The sequence below is a fragment of the Dermochelys coriacea genome, chromosome 3 (assembly GCF_009764565.3).
Source record: "Dermochelys coriacea isolate rDerCor1 chromosome 3, rDerCor1.pri.v4, whole genome shotgun sequence".
In the NCBI taxonomy this organism is placed as follows: Eukaryota; Metazoa; Chordata; order Testudines; family Dermochelyidae; genus Dermochelys; species Dermochelys coriacea.
In genome coordinates, this window is record NC_050070.1 from 98,845,701 (window position 1) to 98,867,181 (window position 21,481).

The window sequence follows — 21,481 nt, forward strand, 5'->3', positions numbered from 1 at the left end:
TGTTAGTCTGTATTCGCAAAAAGAAAAGGAGTACTTGTGGCACCTTAGAGACTAACAAATTTGAGCGTAAGCTTTCGTGAGCTACATCGGATTCTCAAATAAATTCGTTAGTCTCTAAGGTGCCACAAGTACTCCTTTTCTTTTTGAAATTGCAAGGTAATACTTTTTGGGTTAGAGTTCATATTAAAAAAATGAATGCTGAACTGTATTTATTCATTTAAAACATCTTGGTACTGGACTACAGTCCCACCACTTACTCACTATTTATTTCTTGCCATAGTTGCTTTATTCTAATTTAATTTAATTTTATGATTTTTCCCTATTTTTATAATACTTACAAACTAGACAGAATACCAGTATCAGTGTTAGTGTCAAACTTGGCGTCCTGATAACTAACGATCTATCTATAACATATTGCCTCATCCATTTTCTGGCTATTAGCACTTAGTTGTCCCATTTGTCCTCTTAAAATGTCTATTCACATGCTAAATTATTTGAAGAATCATTCTTCTCTGGCTCCTAATTTAGTTTGCTTTCCTTTGCAGCTGACACAATTTAAAATGGTAAACTTCCTGCTGGTGAAAGCTCACTTCAAATTTTTGCACATTCATACTTCAAAACGTATGGAAATCCAAAATGTGACTGATCAGTAATATACTTCTTAGTTTTAAGTGGCGTTGGCTGATTCTGCAGCTGAGGTACGTACACTCAATCATCCTTTGTTCATCCATTTGTCAATACTTTGGTTAAGCAGGTTTATAATTTATACAGTGATAAGTATGTTCAGTGCTGTGTAACAGTTGAACTATACCCCCAAAATTAATTTTGGTAACTTGCTCATTCTCTTTTACAAATTACATGCAGAACTGTAACTGATGTTAAACTTACATTGTAACACACATTCTTCTTTCTCTTCCACTTTCCTAATTAAGAAAACTATTTTCTCTCATATCCTGAAAAATTTACATTGCAGCTAAGGAAGTTACAAGACTGCCTTTTTTCCCCTGGTTAGTGACTTGGTAGGGAGTTGTAAGACTGAAATTGGAGATTGTGTATATTACTACCCAGATCTGAAAACTGCTGTGACTGAGAACTCTTTTCCTTGAGGATGGGGTTGAGAAGGGATGCAGTGAAATCACAGGGAGAACTCATGCTGAGGCTGTGAGTGTAATGGGATAAAGAAGACAGAAGAGGGGGTCAGGGTCACAGTGTCAGAGTCCCCGTGTAATTTAAGACGTTAATCTTACTTATTTCAATACTGCAACCACTAAATAACCCTCTCACCTTACCCTAACATTTTTTTCAAGATATACCAAAAGTAGTGTGGTGCTTTAGAGGTAACGAGGCAACATCTTGTAGAGGAATTCGTGCGCCGATCAGCTCATTTTGTTATGTAAGATGATGTGTCCAAAATATTTTCTGAGTATAGGAAAATGAAGACACTTCAATTTGAATTCAGTGACCCTTATTAGTTTGCTATCAATACAGAAAATGAGTTAATAAATGGTTACAGGAATGGTGCATCACTGGAAACCCTTTGAACAAAATTCATGGCATGCAACACATTAATATGACTCACATTATGGGAAAGTGAAAAAATTAGTCACTAGAATAAATTTCACTAAGAAAGTTAAATTAAAGATTAAATTTTTCAGGGATATGTACTTCTTTAAATAACGAAGTACGATATAGCTAGCACTACGAAGATATATTTCTCCCATCTCTATATCGTAAAACAACAGTGTGTAAAGTACAGCTGCAAACTGACAGATCACATAGTCCATAAGGCAAAACAGGAAGATTAGTTTCAACCATTCCTTTGAACTACGTAACAAAGGACTGCATTCACTGCATTTCAGAAACATTGTTTGACCCCTGAACTTAAAGTAGGGTGCAAGTCCATTTCACAGGTGAAATGTTCCTTGATTTTATATGGATTTTTTAAAGTCATTTACTTTTACTTTTCATTTACTTTTCACTAAGTTCAACGGCAAAGCCAATTTGACTGGCTACATGCAGGTTGCTTAAAGTCACAAGAGATGGCATTGAGAACTGCACAAAACCTAGTAACAAAATCTAGTTCAAATTTACTGAATTCACAGTGGATGCACTGGTTCGGTTGGCAACATACTGGGCACTGTGCAACACTTGTGATTTCTATGTGAATGTATTCATTTTAGTGAAATAAAATACTCTAGTTGGAAAAATTGAATATGCATCTCTGGGGGCTATGAGCTAAAACAAACTAAAGAGATTAACCAAGTTATTCTCCCATATGTTTAAGACAGTCTGATATATTAACAAATTTAAAAAATATAAATATATTTTAGGATATTTTAAGTGTGAAAGTATTTTCCTCTTAAGGACCTCAAACTATATAGTTAATTTTTACCCTAGAAAGCATGGCAAAAGTTTAAACTGATGGAAAATATATTACTTTTAATTGCACTTTCAGTGGGTATAGTGCTGTCGTCACTGGCAATCCTGGTGCTCCAAGAGAACTTGATTTAGCCATGGTTATGCAGCCAATAATCATACTAGTGAGCCACACACTCATTGGATTTTTATTACAGGAGAGAAGGTCACACAAGCAGTCACCTGATGGGAATCTTGCTGTTGTGCATGTTGCTGTGAGATCAACTGACAGGGGATGATAAAGTAGACAGCAATCTTCCATGTCATTTCCCCTACCACATCACCCAACTGAGTCAATTCCACATTGTGTAGAACAGCCTTAGTGATATATTATGAAAGAGGCTGTTTACCCCCTTTACCACTTCCTGAAATTTTCTAGGATACTTCTGAACCTTTTCAAATTCTGCCCTTGCCTAAATCACAGCAATATATCCATATTGGTACATAAATATTTGTTCATGCTAATAATTTATTTCAGTTCAAACATTTAATTTTGTAAGGTAAACAAAAGAAAGCTAACACTGATTTATTTTTTGCAGAAAACTTAGCTCATCATTTAACTTCCTTACTTTTATTATCTTAATTCATTTGAAGAAAATATTATACTAATTTGTCTTAAGTAGTACATGTTCCTTTCCATGTTCTCTAGAAAACGTTTTGTGGAGACTACATAATAAGAGGTAAACACACCACAAGCTTTTACCTGAACCAATAATTGAAGTGATGGAAAAATGCTACTGTGAATTGAACCTGCCCATTTGTTCAGACCCAAAGTTGATTTAATGTTGTACATTACTGTGTGATGCAAATAAACATGACAGAAGTATATAAGAACATGAGAACGGTCATACCGGGTCAGATCAAAGGTCTCTCTGGCCAGTATCCTGTTTTCCAACAGTGGCCAGTGCCAGGTGCCCCAGAGGGAATGAACAGAACAGATTATTGTTGGGGACACTGGGCATGGCCACTAGGTAACTCAAGGGGATGGAAGACCACGAGTGTCGATGAAGCCCCCTCGCTCTAAGCCCAGATGGCCCCCTCCCCTTCCCTTTTCTGCCTGGAGACACTCACAGCGGTCACGCTGAGAAGTTTGCAACAGTGTATTGCAGGCGCAGACTGGCTGAGCAAAATTAGGTCAAGCAGGACAGGAATGTTAAATAATGCTGAACAAACAACTCCATATATGGGGGAATAGATGATAAGAGGAAAAAGGGGAACTGGCTGGTATACCGGATTGGCTATATGGATACTTAGGGCAGCTTGCTATTGGATAAGTATGCTAAAGAATGAATGTATAAAATACGTGTAACCGCTTGCACTGGTGTGCAGGATTTGAGATTGTTGTCTCCCTGTACCGCTTGAAGCTTCAAATAAACTTTTCTATTTCTCCACCCTGTTGTGATTATTGGGCGACGCACACAGGGCAACGAATCCAGCTGTTGCCTGCCTCGGGCTTTCGTGCCAGCAACAGTTTTTGGCGTCCCTGGGTGGGCGAGAGGCTACAACACAAGCCTTGCCCGGATCCCTTGCGGGGACCGGTGGGTGAGGACTCCGACCGACGCCCAGTGCACACTGGTGTGATTCCCGGGGGCCTCAGAGGGGCATAGCCCAACCGGCTCCGTAGGGTACAATGGTGCAACGTGCCTGATAAGTGGAGAAGTGCCACGGGTGATGGTGGGGAACCAGTCCTTCGGATAAGGTAGGAACCTTTTGAAATCTGGATTGTCTGCTCTGTTTTGAACCTGGGGACACCCAGAGTTACCCTGTAGGCATGGGACAGGGACAGAGCTTGGGAGGGACAGCACAGTTTACGCCCCTAGAGTGTATCCTAGCAAATTGGAAGGTATTTGGATCAGATCCGATGACTAAGAATAAATTAAAATGATACCGTACACTTGACTGGCTTCAATATCAACTAGAGGACCAGAAGCGGTGGCCACCAGGAGGGTCAATTAATTACAATACAATCCTCCAGTTACTTTTGTTCTGTCAGCGAACGGGGAAATGGAATGAACATCTGTATGCGCACTTGTTTTTGGCTTTGTGTAATTGATCAGATGTCTTACAGTGATGTAATTTGACTCCGACTGGTTCGGTAGTGGCTAATGTTAGTCCCCAGACCCCCACCCCAACTGTGATGGCAGGTCTGATGTCCCCTTCGGCCCCCATGCCCCCACCTGATAGGCTTATATCCTTTACTTACTGAAACTAAGATCTCCCGTATGGCACGGGTGAGCGTCCGGCCACAACTATGCAGGTCTATACCCATGTGCCCTTTAACCCTATGGATTTGGCTGCTTTCAAAGTACAGGCAGGGAAGTTTTCCACCAACCCGAGTAGGTTTATTTCAGTTTTTGAGGGCTGTCTTAGCAGCTATAAGGTGGACTGGGACGATTTCAACGTCGTCCTGCGCACTTTATTGTCTGAGGTTGAACGACAACAGGTCGTGTCCAAGACAAGGGAGGAGGCACAGAGATGGTACGACCAGGATCATAATAATGTCCCTGACCCGAATGAGCAGGTCCCCCGAGTAGACCCCAGGTGGAACCCAAATGATCCTGCGGGTATGACCCGGCTTACCACCTATAAGCAGTTGCTTTTGCATGGACTCCGTCACTCGGCTGTCTGACATAATAATTGGGCAAAACCGTACGAGGTAATGCAGGATCTAAAGGAAAGCCCAGGGGCCTTCCTACAGCGTATTCGGGACGCTATTCGACAGAACAGCAAGGCAGACCCCGATGATCAGGAAACTGAGGCAATCATTAAGGGAATTTTCACAAGCAGAGCAGCCCCTGATATTAGGAGAAAAAGTTACAAAAAAAAAAAAAAAGAGGATCTAATGGGCAAGACCATGGCACAAATCTTAGTGACTGCAAACCGAGCTTATAGTATAAGGGAGGCAGAAAAGGAGAAAAAGCAAGTCAGAATGACGGTAGCGGCGGTACAGCCCAGCACTACGGGAAGTGGCCGGGGAGGAAGGGGCCGTGGACGCGAATGTCCGGGCCCACAGGAGAAACGACTGGGTCGCAACCAGTGTGCCTTGTGTAGACAAGAGGGACACTGGAAGAATGAGTGCCCAGAGAGGAATGGAAAGGGGGGTGCTCCTATGATGGCAATGGAGGAACAGGAATAGTGGTGTCGGGGGGAAGGACCGCCCTGCCCCTGAAACCCTGAGTAAAGATGCGGGTGGGAAGTTCAGAAATAGACTTTTTAGTGGACTCTGGAGCGGCACGAACTGCCATGAATCGATCCCTTCAGTTGCTGGTAGCAGGCTCCCTTACCATGGTGGGTGCCACAGGCAGAAGCACCAAGTGCCCAGTGTATGCCCCAGCGGAACGTGCTTTGGGAAACAGGACTATATCTCACAAGCTGGTCTATCTCTCCGAGTGCCCGACGCCTCTGCTGGGACGGGATCTGCTTTGTCGCCTAGGCGCCACCTTGCAGTTTACTCAAGACGAAATAACCCTTACCCTACCCCCCGAGAATGCATGGATCATGACCCTTACAGTTGAGCCCTCAGCTATGCAAGCCCCAGAATGGAGCCTGTGGGAAGACCGGGTGTACTCTCTAGTGTGGGGAGTGGGGTCCCCAGGAAAAGCTACCCATCAAGTCCCTGTTAAGGTTCAGCTCCTGCCAGGAAAAGGCCCGGTGCAAGTTAAACAGTATCCAATTGCGAGGAAAGCCAAAAAAGGTTTACAGGACACTATAGATCGGTTCCTAACATATGGAATCCTCCGGGAATGCCAGTCAGCCTGGAACACTCCCATCCTGCCCGTACAAAAACCTAATGGCACGTATCGCTTGGTACAGGATCTGAGGGCGGTTAATGAACGGGTTAAAACTCTGCACCCCCTGGTTCCAAATCCGTATACCTTGCTGGCTTCTGTAGGAGGCCAGTATACCCATTTTTCGGTCCTTGATTTGAAAGATGCGTTCTTCGCTATTCCCGTAGATACCTCATCCCAAGAAATCTTTTCTTTCAAGTGGGAGGACACAAAAAGGGTTAAAAAGCAACTATGCTGGACAGTATTGGCCCAGGGATTTAAAATTCCCCCACCCTTTTTGGCCAGGGATCTGGAAGAGTGAAACAACAAGGAGGGGGCTCTTCTTCTTCAATATGTAGATAATTTGTTAAATGCTACTGTGGGCCTAACCCCATGCCTCAAAGCCACTGTGGGTCTCCTGAATTTTATTGGCCTCCGAGAATATCGGGTATCGAGAAGCAAGGCTCAAATTGCCCTCCCGATGGTTCAATTCCTGGGGTTCCACATAAGGCAGGGGGAGCGTCAGCTTTCCAATGAGAGGAAGGAGGCTGTCTGCCAAGTTCCCGTTCCCATTAATCGTAAATGCCTCAGAGCCTTCCTGGGCATGGCGGGGTTCTGTTGGATATGGATCCTGGAATTTGGACTGTGGGCTAGACCTCTGTATGATTGTGTAAAAGGAGCAGATCATAACCCCTTCTATTGGACCCCAGAGGCTGACAGGTCATTTAAAATCTTGGAAAGGATGCTGATGGAAGCTCTGGCTCTGGGTCTCCCAGATCTCACTAAGCCGTTTCATACATGTACATAACTGTATGTACATAAACGAAAGGGGGTGGCTTTAGGAGTGCTCACACAGTTGTTGGAAGCATGAAAACGTCCCGTGGCCTATTTCTCTAAGCAGCTGGACCAAGTGGCAAAGGGATGGCCAGCGTGCCTGCGGGCAGTTGCAGCCACAGCCCTGACGCTAGCTGAAGCTGAGAAACTAACTTTGAGAGGAACAATACAGATATATACCCCTCATATGGTCCGAGCCTTACTGAATGCAAAGGGAGGCCTTTGGCTCACCCAGGCTCGGATGGCTAAGTACCAGGCTAAACTTCTAAAGAACTCTGAAGTCACCTTACAGTCTTGCCCCTCCCTTAACCCTGCCACCCTCTTACCGGAGACTGAGGAACAGGAACGTGATTGTTTAGAAATGATAAATGCCCAGTACTCTAGCCGTCCAGATTTAAAAAATATACCCCTCCTAAATGCAGACCATGAGTGGTATACTGATGGTAGCAGCACTGTGATAAATGGGCAAAGGAGGACAGGCTATGCTGTCGTAACCCTCCATGACACTGTGGAAGCCAAAGGTTTGCCCACTGGGACCTCTGCCCAGCTGGCGGAACGAGTCACCCTGTCGCCATTAAACTGTCAAAAGGAAAGCAGGTCAATGTTTTTACCGATTCAAAATATGTCTTTGGAGTGCTACATGCTCATGCTGGCTTATGAAAGCAAAGGGAAATGCTGACAGCGCAAGGCTCCCCAGTCAAGTACGGGCCCCAAATCCTCCGGCTCCTAGAAGCTGTACAACTCCCCTCAGAAGTGGCGGTGGTACACTGTAAAGCTCATCAAAGGGAAAATCAAGATGTGGCCAGGGTAACGCCCGGGCAAATAAAAAGGCTAAGCATGCTGTCACCCTGATATCACCTCAGACTGAAAAAGAGTACTTGTGGCACCTTAGAGACTAACAAATTTATTAGAGCATAAGCTTTCGTGAGCTACAGCTCACTTCATCGGATGCATTTGGTGGAAAAAACAGAGTGGAGATTTATATACACACACAGAGAACATGAAACAATGGGTTTATCATACACACTGTAAGGAGAGTGATCACTTAAGATAAGCCATCACCAGCAGCAGGGGGGGGGAAAAGGAGGAAAACCTTTCATGGTGACAAGCAAGGTAGGCTAATTCCAGCAGTTAACAAGAATATCAGAGGAACAGTGGGGGGTGGGGTGGGAGGGAGAAATACCATGGGGAAATAGTTTTACTTTGTGTAATGACTCATCCATTCCCAGTCTCTATTCAAGCCTAAGTTAACTGTATCCAGTTTGCAAATTAATTCCAATTCAGCAGTCTCTCCTTGGAGTCTGTTTTTGAAACTTTTTTGTTGAAGGATAGCCACTCTTAGGTCTGTAATCGAGTGACCAGAGAGATTGAAGTGTTCTCCAACTGGTTTTTGAATGTTATAATTCTTGACGTCTGATTTGTGTCCATTCATTCTTTTACGTAGAGACTGTCCAGTTTGACCAATGTACATGGCAGAGGGGCATTGCTGGCACATGATGGCATATATCACATTGGTAGATGCGCAGGTGAAGGAGCCTCTGATAGTGTGGCTGATGTGATTAGGCCCTATGATGGTATCCCCTGAATAGATATGTGGACAGAGTTGGCAACGGGCTTTGTTGCAAGGATAGGTTCCCGGGTTAGTGGTTCTGTTGTGTGGTGTGTGGTTGCTGGTGAGTATTTGCTTCAGATTGGGGGGCTGTCTGTAAGCAAGTACTGGCCTGTCTCCCAAGATCTGTGAGAGTGATGGGTCGTCCTTCAGGATAGGTTGTAGATCCTTGATGATGCGTTGGAGAGGTTTTAGTTGGGGGCTGAAGGTGATGGCTAGTGGCGTTCTGTTGTTTTCTTTGTTGGGCCTGTCCTGTAGTAGGTGACTTCTGGGTACTCTTCTGGCTCTGTCAATCTGTTTCTTCACTTCAGCAGGTGGGTATTGTAGTTGTAGGAATGCATGATAGAGATCTTGTAGGTGTTTGTCTCTGTCTGAGGGGTTGGAGCAAATGCGGTTATATCGCAGAGCTTGGCTGTAGACAATGGATCGAGTGGTATGATCTGGATGAAAGCTAGAGGCTTGTAGGTAGGAATAGCGGTCAGTAGGTTTCCGATATAGGATGGTGTTTATGTGACCATCGCTTATTAGCACCGTAGTGTCCAGGAAGTGGATCTCTTGTGTGGACTGGTCCAGGCTGAGGTTGATGGTGGGATGGAAATTGTTGAAATCATGGTGGAATTCCTCAAGGGCTTCTTTTCCATGGGTCCAGATGATGAAGATGTCATCAATGTAGCGCAAGTAGAGTAGGGGCATTAGGGGACGAGAGCTGAGGAAGCGTTGTTCTAAGTCAGCCATAAAAATGTTGGCATACTGTGGGGCCATGTGGGTACCCATTGCAGTGCCGCTGATTTGAAGGTATACATTGTCCCCAAATGTGAAATAGTTATGGGTGAAGACAAAGTCACAAAGTTCAGCCACCAGGTTAGCCGTGACAGCATCGGGGATACTGTTCCTGACGGCTTGTAGTCCATCTTTGTGTGGAATGTTGGTGTAGAGGGCTTCTACATCCATAGCGGATAGGATGGTGTTTTTAGGAAGATCACCAATGGACTGTAGTTTCCTCAGGAAGTCAGTGGTGTCTCGAAGATAGCTGGGAGTGCTGGTAATGAAGGGCCTGAGGAGGGAGTCTACATAGCCAGACAATCCTGCTGTCAGGGTGCCAATGCCTGAGATGATGGGGCGTCCAGGATTTCTAGGTTTATGGATCTTGGGTAGCAGATAGAATACCCCAGGTCAGGGTTCTAGGGGTGTGTCTGTGCGGATTTGTTCTTGTGCTTTTTCAGGGAGTTTCTTGAGCAAATGCTGTAGTTTCTTTTGGTAACTCTCAGTGGGATCAGAGGGTAATGGCTTGTAGAAAGTGGTGTTGGAGAGCTGCCTAGTAGCCTCTTGTTCATACTCCGACCTATTCATGACGACGACAGCACCTCCTTTGTCAGCCTTTTTGATTATGATGTCAGAGTTGTTTCTGAGGCTGTGGATGGCACTGTGTTCTGCATGGCTGAGGTTATGGGGTAAACAATGCTGCTTTTCCACAATTTCAGCTCGTGCACGTCGGCGGAAGCACTCTATGTAGAAATCCAGGCTGCTGTTTCGACCTTCAGGAGGAGTCCACCCAGAATCCTTCTTTTTGTAGTGTTGGTAGGAAGGTCTCTGTGGGTTAATATGTTGGTCAGAGGTGTGTTGGAAATATTCCTTGAGTCTGAGACGTCGATTGAGACTGAGACTCAGACTGAGAATGCCCATATGCATGCCCTTATCCCATCCGTGGGGGAGCTTCCAACCCCCCAGTACTCTGGAGAGGAGAGACAGCTAACCGACAAACTCGGTCTCCAGGAAAAGGAGGAATGGCTCCATTCCCCGGAAGGGAAGGTCCTTCTACTGAAGGGCCTGATCCAGGCAGTGTTACAAAAATTACATCAAACCACTCATGCTGGCAGGAAAGCACTTATCCAACTGATGGGAAAATACTTTATAACTTCTGAACTCCGACCCCTGGCTACCCACGTACAGGCGAACTGCTTAGTCTGTCAAAAAAATAACTCCCGACCAGGACATCCAGGGCCACCCGCTGCTCTGGAACCCACTCTGGGCCCCGGGCGGGTGTGGCAAATAGATTTTACTTAGTTTCCTCGGACCCAAGGGTACAAATATCTCCTTGTCTTAGTGGATCGATTCAGCGAATGGCCAGAAGCCTTCCCATGCCGCAATTGCACTGCCAGGACGGTGGCCCTTAAGTTTGTTAAGGAGGTCATTCCTCGCTTCGGACTTCCTCAGTGGATGGAATCTGACAACGGGACACGCTTCACATCAAAAATCGTCCAAAGCATCTCGAATGCCTTGCAGATCCCCTGGAAACTCCATACACCCTGGAGACCACAAACCAGTGGTGTAGTAGAGCGTACCAATCAAACCCTTAAACGACATCTTTCAAAAGTGTGCCAAGAAGCCTCCCTGCAATGGCCTGATGCCTTACTCCTCGTCCTGCTCCGCATCCGTGCTCTCCCAAAGGGTAAATTAGGGCTTAGTCCCTTTGAAATTATGTTTGGGAGGGTATGGCCTATGAATGGCACACCGGTTCTGTCAGGGAAGTGGAAGCTGGGTAATGGTTTTTTGTTTCAGTGTGTTCCCTGTCTACTGTTCTCTTGTCTCTTCACAGGTATACTAAAGACTCCCAGCCTCTCCCCTTGGACTCTCCCGTCTACTCCTTACAGCCCGGCAACTCTGTGCTTGTTTGCACCTGGAAAGATGAGCCTCTCCAGGAAAAGTGGAAAGGACCCTACATCGTCCTGCTGATCTCCCATATGGCAGCAAAGGTCGAGGAACACAAAAACTGAATCCATCACTCGCGTCTGAAGGCAGTACCCACCCCTTCATCAGCAGAGCAGTGGACCGTCCACCCTGTTGACTCCTCATCTAGTAACGATCTCGGGCTAAAGTTACTGTTTAAGAGACAAACAGCGGGCACCTTAGCGCCAAAACGGGCCCACTCAAAACCTGGAAACTCTGGACCTGGAGGACCCCGGTAATTAATAATCGTGTAACCCTGTTATTTTCTACGCTGTTACTTCTACACTGTGCATATCGGGAACACAATTCCTTTGTTTTACTTGCGCACCATGTTGCTACTTTAACAAACCAAACTGATTGCTGGGTGTGTGCTCCGACTCCACTTTCCCCCAGAACAGGAGTGCCCCTTGTCATGCTGCCCTTAACCCTAGCAAAATTAGCCACCACCAAAAAGCAGGAAAGTAAAAATCAAACGGACTCACCGTTCTGGAATAAAATCTCTTTGCAGCAAGCTTCCTACCAGGATCAGGAGTATTCAGTTGCAGTGCTCACCGAGGGAGTGTTTTGTTTTACCCAAAACCAATCTGATCACTATAGGCGTCCTGTGGAAAGGCGCTCCTGGGTTATTACACAGTGGGCCGATGGATATTGAATAAAAACCGAGAGGGAAGGTCAACCGTGTGGATGTAATGGTTCCTCCCCTTTTGGGGAAACTCTTACGAATGATCCTTCCACAAAAAGAGGGTCAGGAAATATAAATTGCCGTTCAGTTAATATTTCCACTATAGCAGGCGGGTTTGCAGCGGTCCTTATGGTAAGTGCAATTTAAATGGCACAATTAGGAATACCCCCCCTTGTACCCACTCGGGAGAATGGAAAGCCCCCCTGGGGGCATATGAATTGTTTGGAAAAGCAGCCTTAAATATCTCAGAAATCCCTCTAAGAAACAGTCCTTACTGGGCCGTACAGGGTCACTATTTTGTATGTGGCTGAAAGGCTTACAAGGTATTGCCAGCCAATTGGACAGGTAGCTGTTATATAGCTTATGGAGTTCCTCATCTTTCAATAACCACCACACTGTCCAAAGGAAAGATTAGAAATACCCGAGATACCTCTGTTGAGTCATGAAAAAAGACCCTGCGGCAACTCAATGCGGCCTTGGAGGGCAATGTTAAGAATCCCCTCACAACTGAAAAGCTTACAGGGTGCTCCATACTGGGAATTGTGCCACTGATTACCGGGCCAGCCATAGCATGCATAGGCCGCTATATTGTAAGGCTTCAAATGGTGCTTGAAAAAGTAACCTTAGAATTAAAGGACTCGATTCGTGATCTAGGGTCAGCAGTTGTAACATTAAATAAGGAGGTACAGCAGCTCAAATGGTATTCCCTCCAAAACAGGCTGGCCTTGGACTGCCTTTTGGCATCCCAAGGGGGTGTTTGTGCCCTTGTTGGGTTCCGATGTTGTGTATATGTAAATGACAGCAGTTATGAAATTTATAATAAGGTAGTACAGGCTCAGGTCCATGCCCGAGCCGGAGCACAGGCTGCTTACATTGCCCCCAAGAGTGATTGGTTGCAAACCTTGTTTTCAGGCTGGGGTTTGTCATCTTGGCTTGGTGGTTTATTTAGTCTGTTGTTAAAAAGTTTTCTTCCTGTCTTAATCGTACTGATGGTGTTATGTTGTGCAATATCATGTGTCAGAGCCCTTGTAAAAAACATGGTAATGCATTCCTTTCAGGGCTACCACAAAGTGCTTATGCAAAGTCCCCTTATAAAAAGATAAGTGCCCACGTGAGAAAACTCAAAGACAAGGCTGTTGAGTATTCTCAAAGGAGGGAGTTGTTGGGAACAACGGGCATGGCCACTAGGTAACTCAAGGGGATGGAAGACCACGAGTGTCGATGAAGCCCCCTCGCTCTAGGCCCAGATGGCCCCCTGCCTTCCCTTTTCTGCCTGAAGACACTCACAGCGGTCACGCTGAGAAGTTTGCAACAGTGTATTGCAGGCGCAGACTGGCTGGAGCAAAATTAGGTCAAGCAGGACAGAAATGTTAAATAATGCTGAACAAACAACTCCATATATGGGGGAATAGATGGTAAGAGGAAAAGGGGAACTGGCTGGTATACCGGATTAGCTATATGGATACTTAGGGCAGCTTGCTATTGGATAAGTATGCTAAAGAATGAATGTATAAAATATGTGTAACCGCTTGCACTGGTGTGCAGGATTTGAAATTGTTGTCTCCCTGTACCGCTTGAAGCTTCAAATAAACTTTTCTACTTCTCCAACCCGTTGTGATTATTGGGTGACGCACAACGGGCAACGAATCCAGCTGTTGCCTGCCTCGGGCTTTTGTGCCAGCAACATCATCATCAAGTGATCCATGCCCTGTTGCTCGTTCCCAGCTCCTGGCCAAAAGAGGGTAGGGACACCATCCCTAGGCATCCTGGCTAATAGCCATTGATAGACCTATCTTCCATGAATTTGTCCAATTCTTTTTTTAACCTGGTTATAGTCTTGGCCTTCACAACATCCTCTGGAAAAGAGTTCCACAGGTTGACTGTGCACTGTGTAAAGAAATACTTCCTTTTGTTTGTTTTAAACCCGCTGCCTATTAATTTCATTTGGTGATCCCTAGTTCTTGTGTTATGCGAAGGAATAAACAACACTTCTTTAATTTACATTCTCCACACCAGACCTCTATCGTATCCCCCCTTAGTCGTCTCTTTTCCAAGCTGAAAAGTCCCAGGCTTATTAATCTCTCCTTATACAGAAGCCGTTCCATACGCCTAATAATTTTTGTTGTTCTTTTCGGAACCTTTTCCAATTCCAGTATTTCTTTTTTTCAGATGGGGTGACCACATCTGCATGCAGTATTCATGGATTTATATAGAGGAAATATGATATTTTCTGTCTTATTATCTATCCCTTTCTTAAAGATTTCCAACTTTTTGACTGCTGCTGCACACTGAGTGGATGTTTTCAGAGAAATATCCACAATGACTCCAAGATCTCTTTCTTGAGTGGTAACAGCTAATTTGGTTCCTATCATTTTATATATATAGTTGCGATTATGTTTTCCAATGTGCATGACTTTGCATTTATCAATATTGAGTAGCGCTAGGCTCCAAAGGAGTTCTGTTCCAGCATTCAGAATCCTTTATTGTTTATGCTGCTAGAATCTAGCAAACCACTCCCTGCTGTTGACACAATCAAGTAACTCTGGAATGAGTGGTTATAAATACAGTCAGAGCAGGAGATACTAATCAGATGTACTCTAAGTCCTCATTTGAAGATGAAATAATTTCTTGAATGGACACTGTGTAATTATGCTGCCATGTGTGGGGTCAATATGATTGACTCTGGCAGCTTTCAACTCAATCTCATACTTGGCTATCACTTGATATTAAAAAAATTAAAGCCTTCTTCAAATCAACCCTCCCCTATGACTATCCACAAGTCACTGAGCTCTTATTTATGTATATTTACTAGCATCTCTCAATTTGAATAAAAAAACCACACCCAGCTCTCCAATACCTGTCACCATGACAGACAGATTTAAAAAAAAGAAAAGGAGTACTTGTGGCACCTTAGAGACTAACAAATGTATTTGGGCATAAGCTTTTGTGAGCTACAGCTCACTTCATTGGATGCAACAAGTGTACTTTCAACTCTTGAGTCCATGCTGACTAGCTTCTTCCAGTTCTCCAATTGTTCACAAGGACAATACCCTGGAGAATACAAACTACTGAAATCAGCTTTACTTATTTTGTCTAAATTCTGCTTACTCCTGGAACAGTATTCTCCTGGCAAAACACCAAAACATAAGAAGTGGCAACTGATTACACGGAAAGACTTCCAGGTGAGTCAAAATATTTTGCTGCCAATATAACTGGGCACAAGTACAAATACTGAAATACCTAACAGAAATACCATATTTAATTTGGTCTGAAGCAAGCAAAACATCCCTTTATCTTGGAGGGGGAAAAACTTCTTACCTTTCGTAGCTATTCGAACACACTGAGTTTTAGTTTCCTGTTGAGGGGGGAAAATTAAAGAAAATATAGTCAATTTCATATTTCAATTTCTCCCACTTCACAAACAGTATTAGTACTATAGATTAGTATTGCATAGGATACTGAACAGCTCTAGGAATATTAGTGGAGACAGAGGAGTAAACGAATTTTGTCTCTACAGAGCTGGTAATCTGAGTAAAATTGTTAACCAAGTCATAAACTCTCTCTAGATTTATAGGTATTTTACCACAAAAGGACTTGCACATATTTTATTTATATACACACACAAATTGTATTTATTTTTTTCCACCAGTGGTTCATGCAATGCATGAGATCACTCAAAAGTCAGAGAAATTAACTGGTTATACACACTCGGTAAGAGGCAGTTTCAACCTTAACTGAATTTCTTGGCCTTCTTGTGTAATCTCTCTCTCTAAGTATAACAATATGTTTTGAAACTAATATAAGTAACAAGAAAAAGTTATATAAGTTTGTGTGATGGGATGTAACTGGCCCCTTAAAGCCATTTACGTAATTAGTAATTAGACAATGACTAAATCCATTTTATTCCAACAAGGTCTGTATTTTCCCCCACAAAGCAGCATTTCTTTGCTGGGATCTATGTCATTGCCTTCAGGATTCCCTCTTTCTTTTCTAGACTCCTCTGACACCCCCAAAAAACACAAACAAACAAACAAACAAACAAACAAACAAACAAACAAACAAACAAACAAACAAACAAACAAACAAACAAACAAACAAACAAACAAACAAACAAACACAAGAATTATTTAACTCAAAATGCCTAAGCCAACTACTTTGAAAAGCTGTGATGTAGAAATTAATAAAGAGAGGCCCTGAGCTAAAAATTTACATGACATGTTTCAATCGAGGCATTTTTCAGCTCAGATAAAAGCTCCACTGAGCTGATATTGGAAATGTCAATATAACCTTAACTAAGGAGCATCTTCTTCAGGTATTGCTAATGTATCTGCATTTAAACGCTCTGCAGCAACCATTGTGTAATGTAGGCCCCAACCCAGAAAAGCACTTTCGCACACACCTAATTTTAAACATGTGAGTAATCCCACTGATTTAAAGTTAAGCACGTGCTGAAATATTTTGCAGGGTCAGGGTCACAGTGTACAATGGTATTCTGTGTATGTTGCGGTAAAACTGAGAGATACCGGCAACTGGAAACAAAACTAATGAAAACTTTGAGCCCAAATCTGTCCCAAGCTTTTAGATCTTACCAGAGAAGACCATTTCTCAAACACACAGAGCCTCTCTCAAACTGAAGATCAAATTTAAAAAAAAATAGTCTCTCTCACCCCTTTTGGTCATAAACTGTCAAATACAGAAACTGAAACATGGATCTGTTTGGGTTTTTTTTTGTTTGTATTGGTTCTATTTATATTTTTCAATCATTATATACTGTATGAAATATCAATTTCCTCAAGAACCTAGTTTAGTTGTTGGAAGCCAACAAGGCTGTTAGATGGGTGAATGGAGAAGGTGAGGGAAATGTGTATGAATGTGTGACAGGTAGCTTTTCTTTCTTTTTCTTTGCCTCGATTAAGTCTAGCAAGAGAAAAGGCTGTCTCATCAGAAAATTCCTCCAGTTCCAGAGTAGCTCCAGTGTGCAATTTCATTAGATATTGAATTTTTTTCTACCCTTATATGATGAAGGGGCAATTTTCATAATTATAGGTATAGGTGAGACTTCATTCAAAAGACTCAATGGCAGATTTAGTCAATAGCCGTGATTTCTTTATTATTAGCCACAGCAGAAATCCAAATAGAAAGGTACAAATGGTTTCTTATTTCTATTTCTTTCAGAAGGACCTGGTGAAGATCATTTGCCTTTAATCTAGCTGCATATCCCAGCAATTTCCCTTAATCCCCCTGCACAGCTGATACAGGGGCTCTATACCCAGAATGTAGCAATTTCCTATAGAACTATACTTATCTAAAACGTAATTCATAAATTGAATATTTAAATACCTCAAGTTACTGTGCTGAATACAGTCCCCCACACCCATATTTCAGTTTACAAAAGAAAATCATTCAATGATAACAGCATGAAGTTTGAAAAGTCATGTTGTTTTTCACACCTGGAACCCTCTTCAGAGTTTAGCTCCTGTCATTTTGGTCTTTTCAATACACATACAGAATCAGCAGCAGTGCTCAACAACTGTGTCAAAAATGAAGTAAGGAGGCAACGAGAGCAATCCAAAGCCATACCCTTAACTACTGCTCAGTAGTCAAGCACTCAAACAGAGTGGTGTATAAAGATGCTCAGAAACATGCCATGGGCATGGGGTTACTTCGCAATCAGTGGATTTTTCCTTTTTATTTGATGTTTGCTGTAAGAATCCTGAAAAGCTGACATTGTTTTACTAACCTGCTAAACAAAGTAAGTTCTCTTTGTGCTGCAGTAATTAAATCTTGTGAAGTGTGCAAGTATTGAGAGTTAGGAGAAGAATAATGGATGTTATTTATGGAGGAGGCAGAATCACACAGCTGAAATTATTTCACTCCAGCTATTACTGAGATTTATTAAATTCTCAGCCAGTAACAGTTACTAAGAAGCAGGCGTAGTGTGAAATATGAATGGCCCAAAGCCATACTGTTACAGTACAGAAGCTAGCGAAAGGTTAAAACAGCACCATCACCAACACAAACTACATCTAACTTTGAGATTCATCACCAAGGATACCTTCTGAGCTATTTCCAACAGGAAAATATGGTCGGTACTTACCTTCTCAACACTGCTCATGGCTTGGAAATAAATATTGTAGCCTTTCCGAGGAGCCAGGGGTGGGTTCCAAAAGCCCTGGTATGTTCTATTGTCACCAACAGTGAAAGGAGCTGGTTCAGGAAGGTTACCAGGGGGCAATTCAGCAGCAAAGTAATATGGTGAGCCTCCACTTAGAGCATTTTGGTATGTGACTGGGACTTGGTAGCACTCCATCGTGCCTGTTTCTCGCTTTGTTCGGTGTGGATGCAGCTCCTCAACAACAATCTGGTAAGCACTTTTTAAAGAGAGAAAAAGTGATCAGGTAATCTGTGATTCTCAAATATCACACTGCACAAAAACAAGATGCCAAATGGCACTGTGGTCAGTTTAAAAAAACCGTGGATGGGAAAAGAGAAACAAAAGCTTGCAAAAGTTATGCTGAAGCTATGCAACTCAGGCATCAAATGCTACTCTACTGTTACGCATTTTCTTAAGAAAATAAACCACTTTCAGCCCTAGCCTAGAGCAGAAAAATGATGTTCACTGATTTTATTTTATACATACAATTATTTTATTTTTTCTTACTCTTTCAATACTGTTTCTTTCAACATATTTCTAAAGATACAAAGGAACAAAACAAACCAAAAAATCCCTCTCACCACTGAAAATTTTTGTTATTAAGTAACCCATGAATGACTCTGACATTAACCACAGACATTGTAATAGATTAAGCTCTTTGTCTGATATTCTGAAGCATTTGAAGTTATCATTTCAAAGGAAAATGCTATTATAGAAAGCTCGGCTTCAAGGCCCAACATAATGACTGCCTCCAGGCTGTGCTTGAAGCACCAATTTGCAGTTGTCATATCATTAGAGACAGAATGTGCTGACAGGCTTCTCCACCTCTTGACCTTGCTATGGCATCTATCTTGGCTCAGAGCTATGCAGATCTAAAATACAAGTGACATGCTGTAATACAAGCACAGATGGACAGAAATCTGTCCACTCCACCAAAATAGACTGCCTCATTTCTCTGCAGTTGTCAACGATAAAATGTTACAAATTGCTGAAGCAGATGGCCTTCAGCCTATTAAGACTTCAACCCAAACTTGCCAATACCTTTCTTGAAATGGTCCAAAGCTTGGTCACTTTTCAAAATCACCTTCTCTAAAGAGAACAGGTAATTATAATTCTTCTTTCCCTGTTGCGGACCTACATAACTACCGTATGTTACCAGCTCATTACCAGCATGTAATGTTCTGCAGAAGCAGAATGTTTTTTTTTTTTTTAAAGGAAGAACAGAGCTGAGTTCTTATGCTGGGGGAAAAAAAAAGTGGATGGGGAAGGGGGGAGGGATCTCTCGTACCCTAGAGCTTGAAAAATCTCATTCAATTATAGGCAATATTAGAAACAGTTGAATTAACTTGAAAAGATTGTCAGTTTCATTTCTGCTTAAAAGCCTTCTAAACAGGAAGAGTGAAACTGACCAGAGTTTTGAAAGTGTCACTCTGCTGCTTCACATTTTCTGCAGCTCCTTTCTTGTGCGCTGCCAAAAGACTGGAATTGACAAGTATTCTGCTCTCTGAAGTGCCAGGAGAGCAGGAAACTTGTCAATTGCAATATCCTGCCAGCTTACACGAATAAAGCCAGCAGGGAGAGTGGAAGGACATCTCAATGTGCACATGTGACTGCAAGAAAACTATCTCCTGGAATATACTGTTATGTCATTCAGCTCAAAAGTGGAGTTTTTAACATAGTTTCATATCAGTCCTTCTAGAGTGAGGGTGTCAATAGCTTATTCACCTTCAGAGGAATATTGTCTTTTTATTAGCCAAAAATATGACTGTGGGAGTGAGGTAGAAGAGATACATATTAGCCAATTCAACTTTAACAGTGTCCATTTAATTCACTGCAATACTTTTGATATTTTGCATCATAATATACTGCAAAATGTGAAGCATGTCATCTGAGTCAGGCTTGAATTTTCAGAAAATCATATATTCATAGATACTAAGGTCAGAAGGCACCATTCTGATCATCTAGTACGACCTCCTGCACAACGCAGGCCACAGAATCTCACCCACCCACTCCTACGAAAAACCTCACCTATGTCTGAGCTATTGAAGTCATCAAATCATGGTTTAAAGACTTCAAGGAGCAGAGAATCCTCCCTCAAGTGACCCGTGCCCCATGCTACAGAGGAAGGCGAAAAACCTCCAGGGCCTCTTCCAATCTGCCCTGGAGGAAAATTCCTTCCCGATCCCAAATACGGCGATCAGCAAAACCCTGAACATATGGGCAAGATTCACCAGCCAGATACTACAGAAAATTCTTTCCTGGGTAACTCAGATCCCATCCATCTAATATCCCATCTCAGGGGATTAGGCCTATTTACCATGAATATTTAAAGATCAATTAATTACCAAAATCACATTATCCCATCATACCATCTCCTCCATAAACTTATTGAGTTTAATTTTAAAGCCAGATAGATCTTTTGCCCCCACTGTTTCCATTGGAAGGCTATTCCAAAACTTCACTCCTCTGATGGTTAGAAACCTTCGCCTAATTTCAAGTCTAAACTTCCTGGTGACCAGTTTATATCCATTTGTTCTTGTGTCCACATTGGTGCTGACCTTAAATAATTCCTCTCCCTCTCCTGTATTTATCCCTCTGATATATTTATAGAGAGCAATCATATCTCCTCTCAACCTTCTTTTAGTTAGGCTAAACAAGCCAAGCTCCTTAAGTCTCCTTTCATAAGACAAGTTTTCCATTCCTCGGATCATCCTAGTAGCCCTTCTCTGTACCTGCTCCAGTTTGAATTCATCCTTTTTAAACATGGGAGACCAGAACTGCACACAGTATTCCAGGTGAGGTCTCACCATTGCCTTGTATAATGGTACTAAAACCACCTTATCCCTACTGGAAATGCTTCTCCTGATGCATCCCAAAACTGCATTAGCTTTTTTCACAGCCATATCACATTGGCAGCTCATAGTCCAAATTAAAAATCCCCTTCTCCTCCCCAAAAATGATTATGATGAAACTGATTTTGCAGGCCACTGTGGCTTAAAAACTACAAACTGTAGAAGGAAGGTCAGAAGTATGTGCATAGTCAGAGTCTGTTGGGATGCTTGGGGTTATATAATGATTTTTTATAGTTAAGAAAAAAAATTAGCATTATTTCTCTTAAATGCATTTTAGCAGCCATAATTAGCAGACAAAGAAAAAAAATACATTGGTTATTTCCATTCTTCAACTACAGATTTTTTTTTATCCCTCTTGTCAATAATTTTAAAAGGCTTGTGCATACTGTCTTTTGAAATGTTCTCCAAATGCAAAAGTGAAGGCTCAAAAGGTATATGGAA

At 42.7% G+C, this 21,481-nt stretch overlaps 1 protein-coding gene across 16 annotated transcripts in view; it reads right to left on the minus strand.

The window, feature by feature from the left end:
• The window catches only part of PTPRK (protein tyrosine phosphatase receptor type K), a 603,062-nt gene that overhangs the window by 88,631 nt on the left and 492,950 nt on the right, over positions 1-21,481 (minus strand). For all 16 annotated transcript variants that reach the window (XM_038395504.2, XM_043510931.1, XM_043510923.1 and 13 more), the window contains exons 12-13: positions 18,132-18,405; positions 15,353-15,389 (exon numbers count right to left, since the gene is read on the minus strand). In XM_038395504.2, the coding sequence (XP_038251432.1) occupies positions 15,353-15,389; positions 18,132-18,405 (311 nt within the window). The remainder of the gene's footprint in view (positions 1-15,352; positions 15,390-18,131; positions 18,406-21,481) is intronic.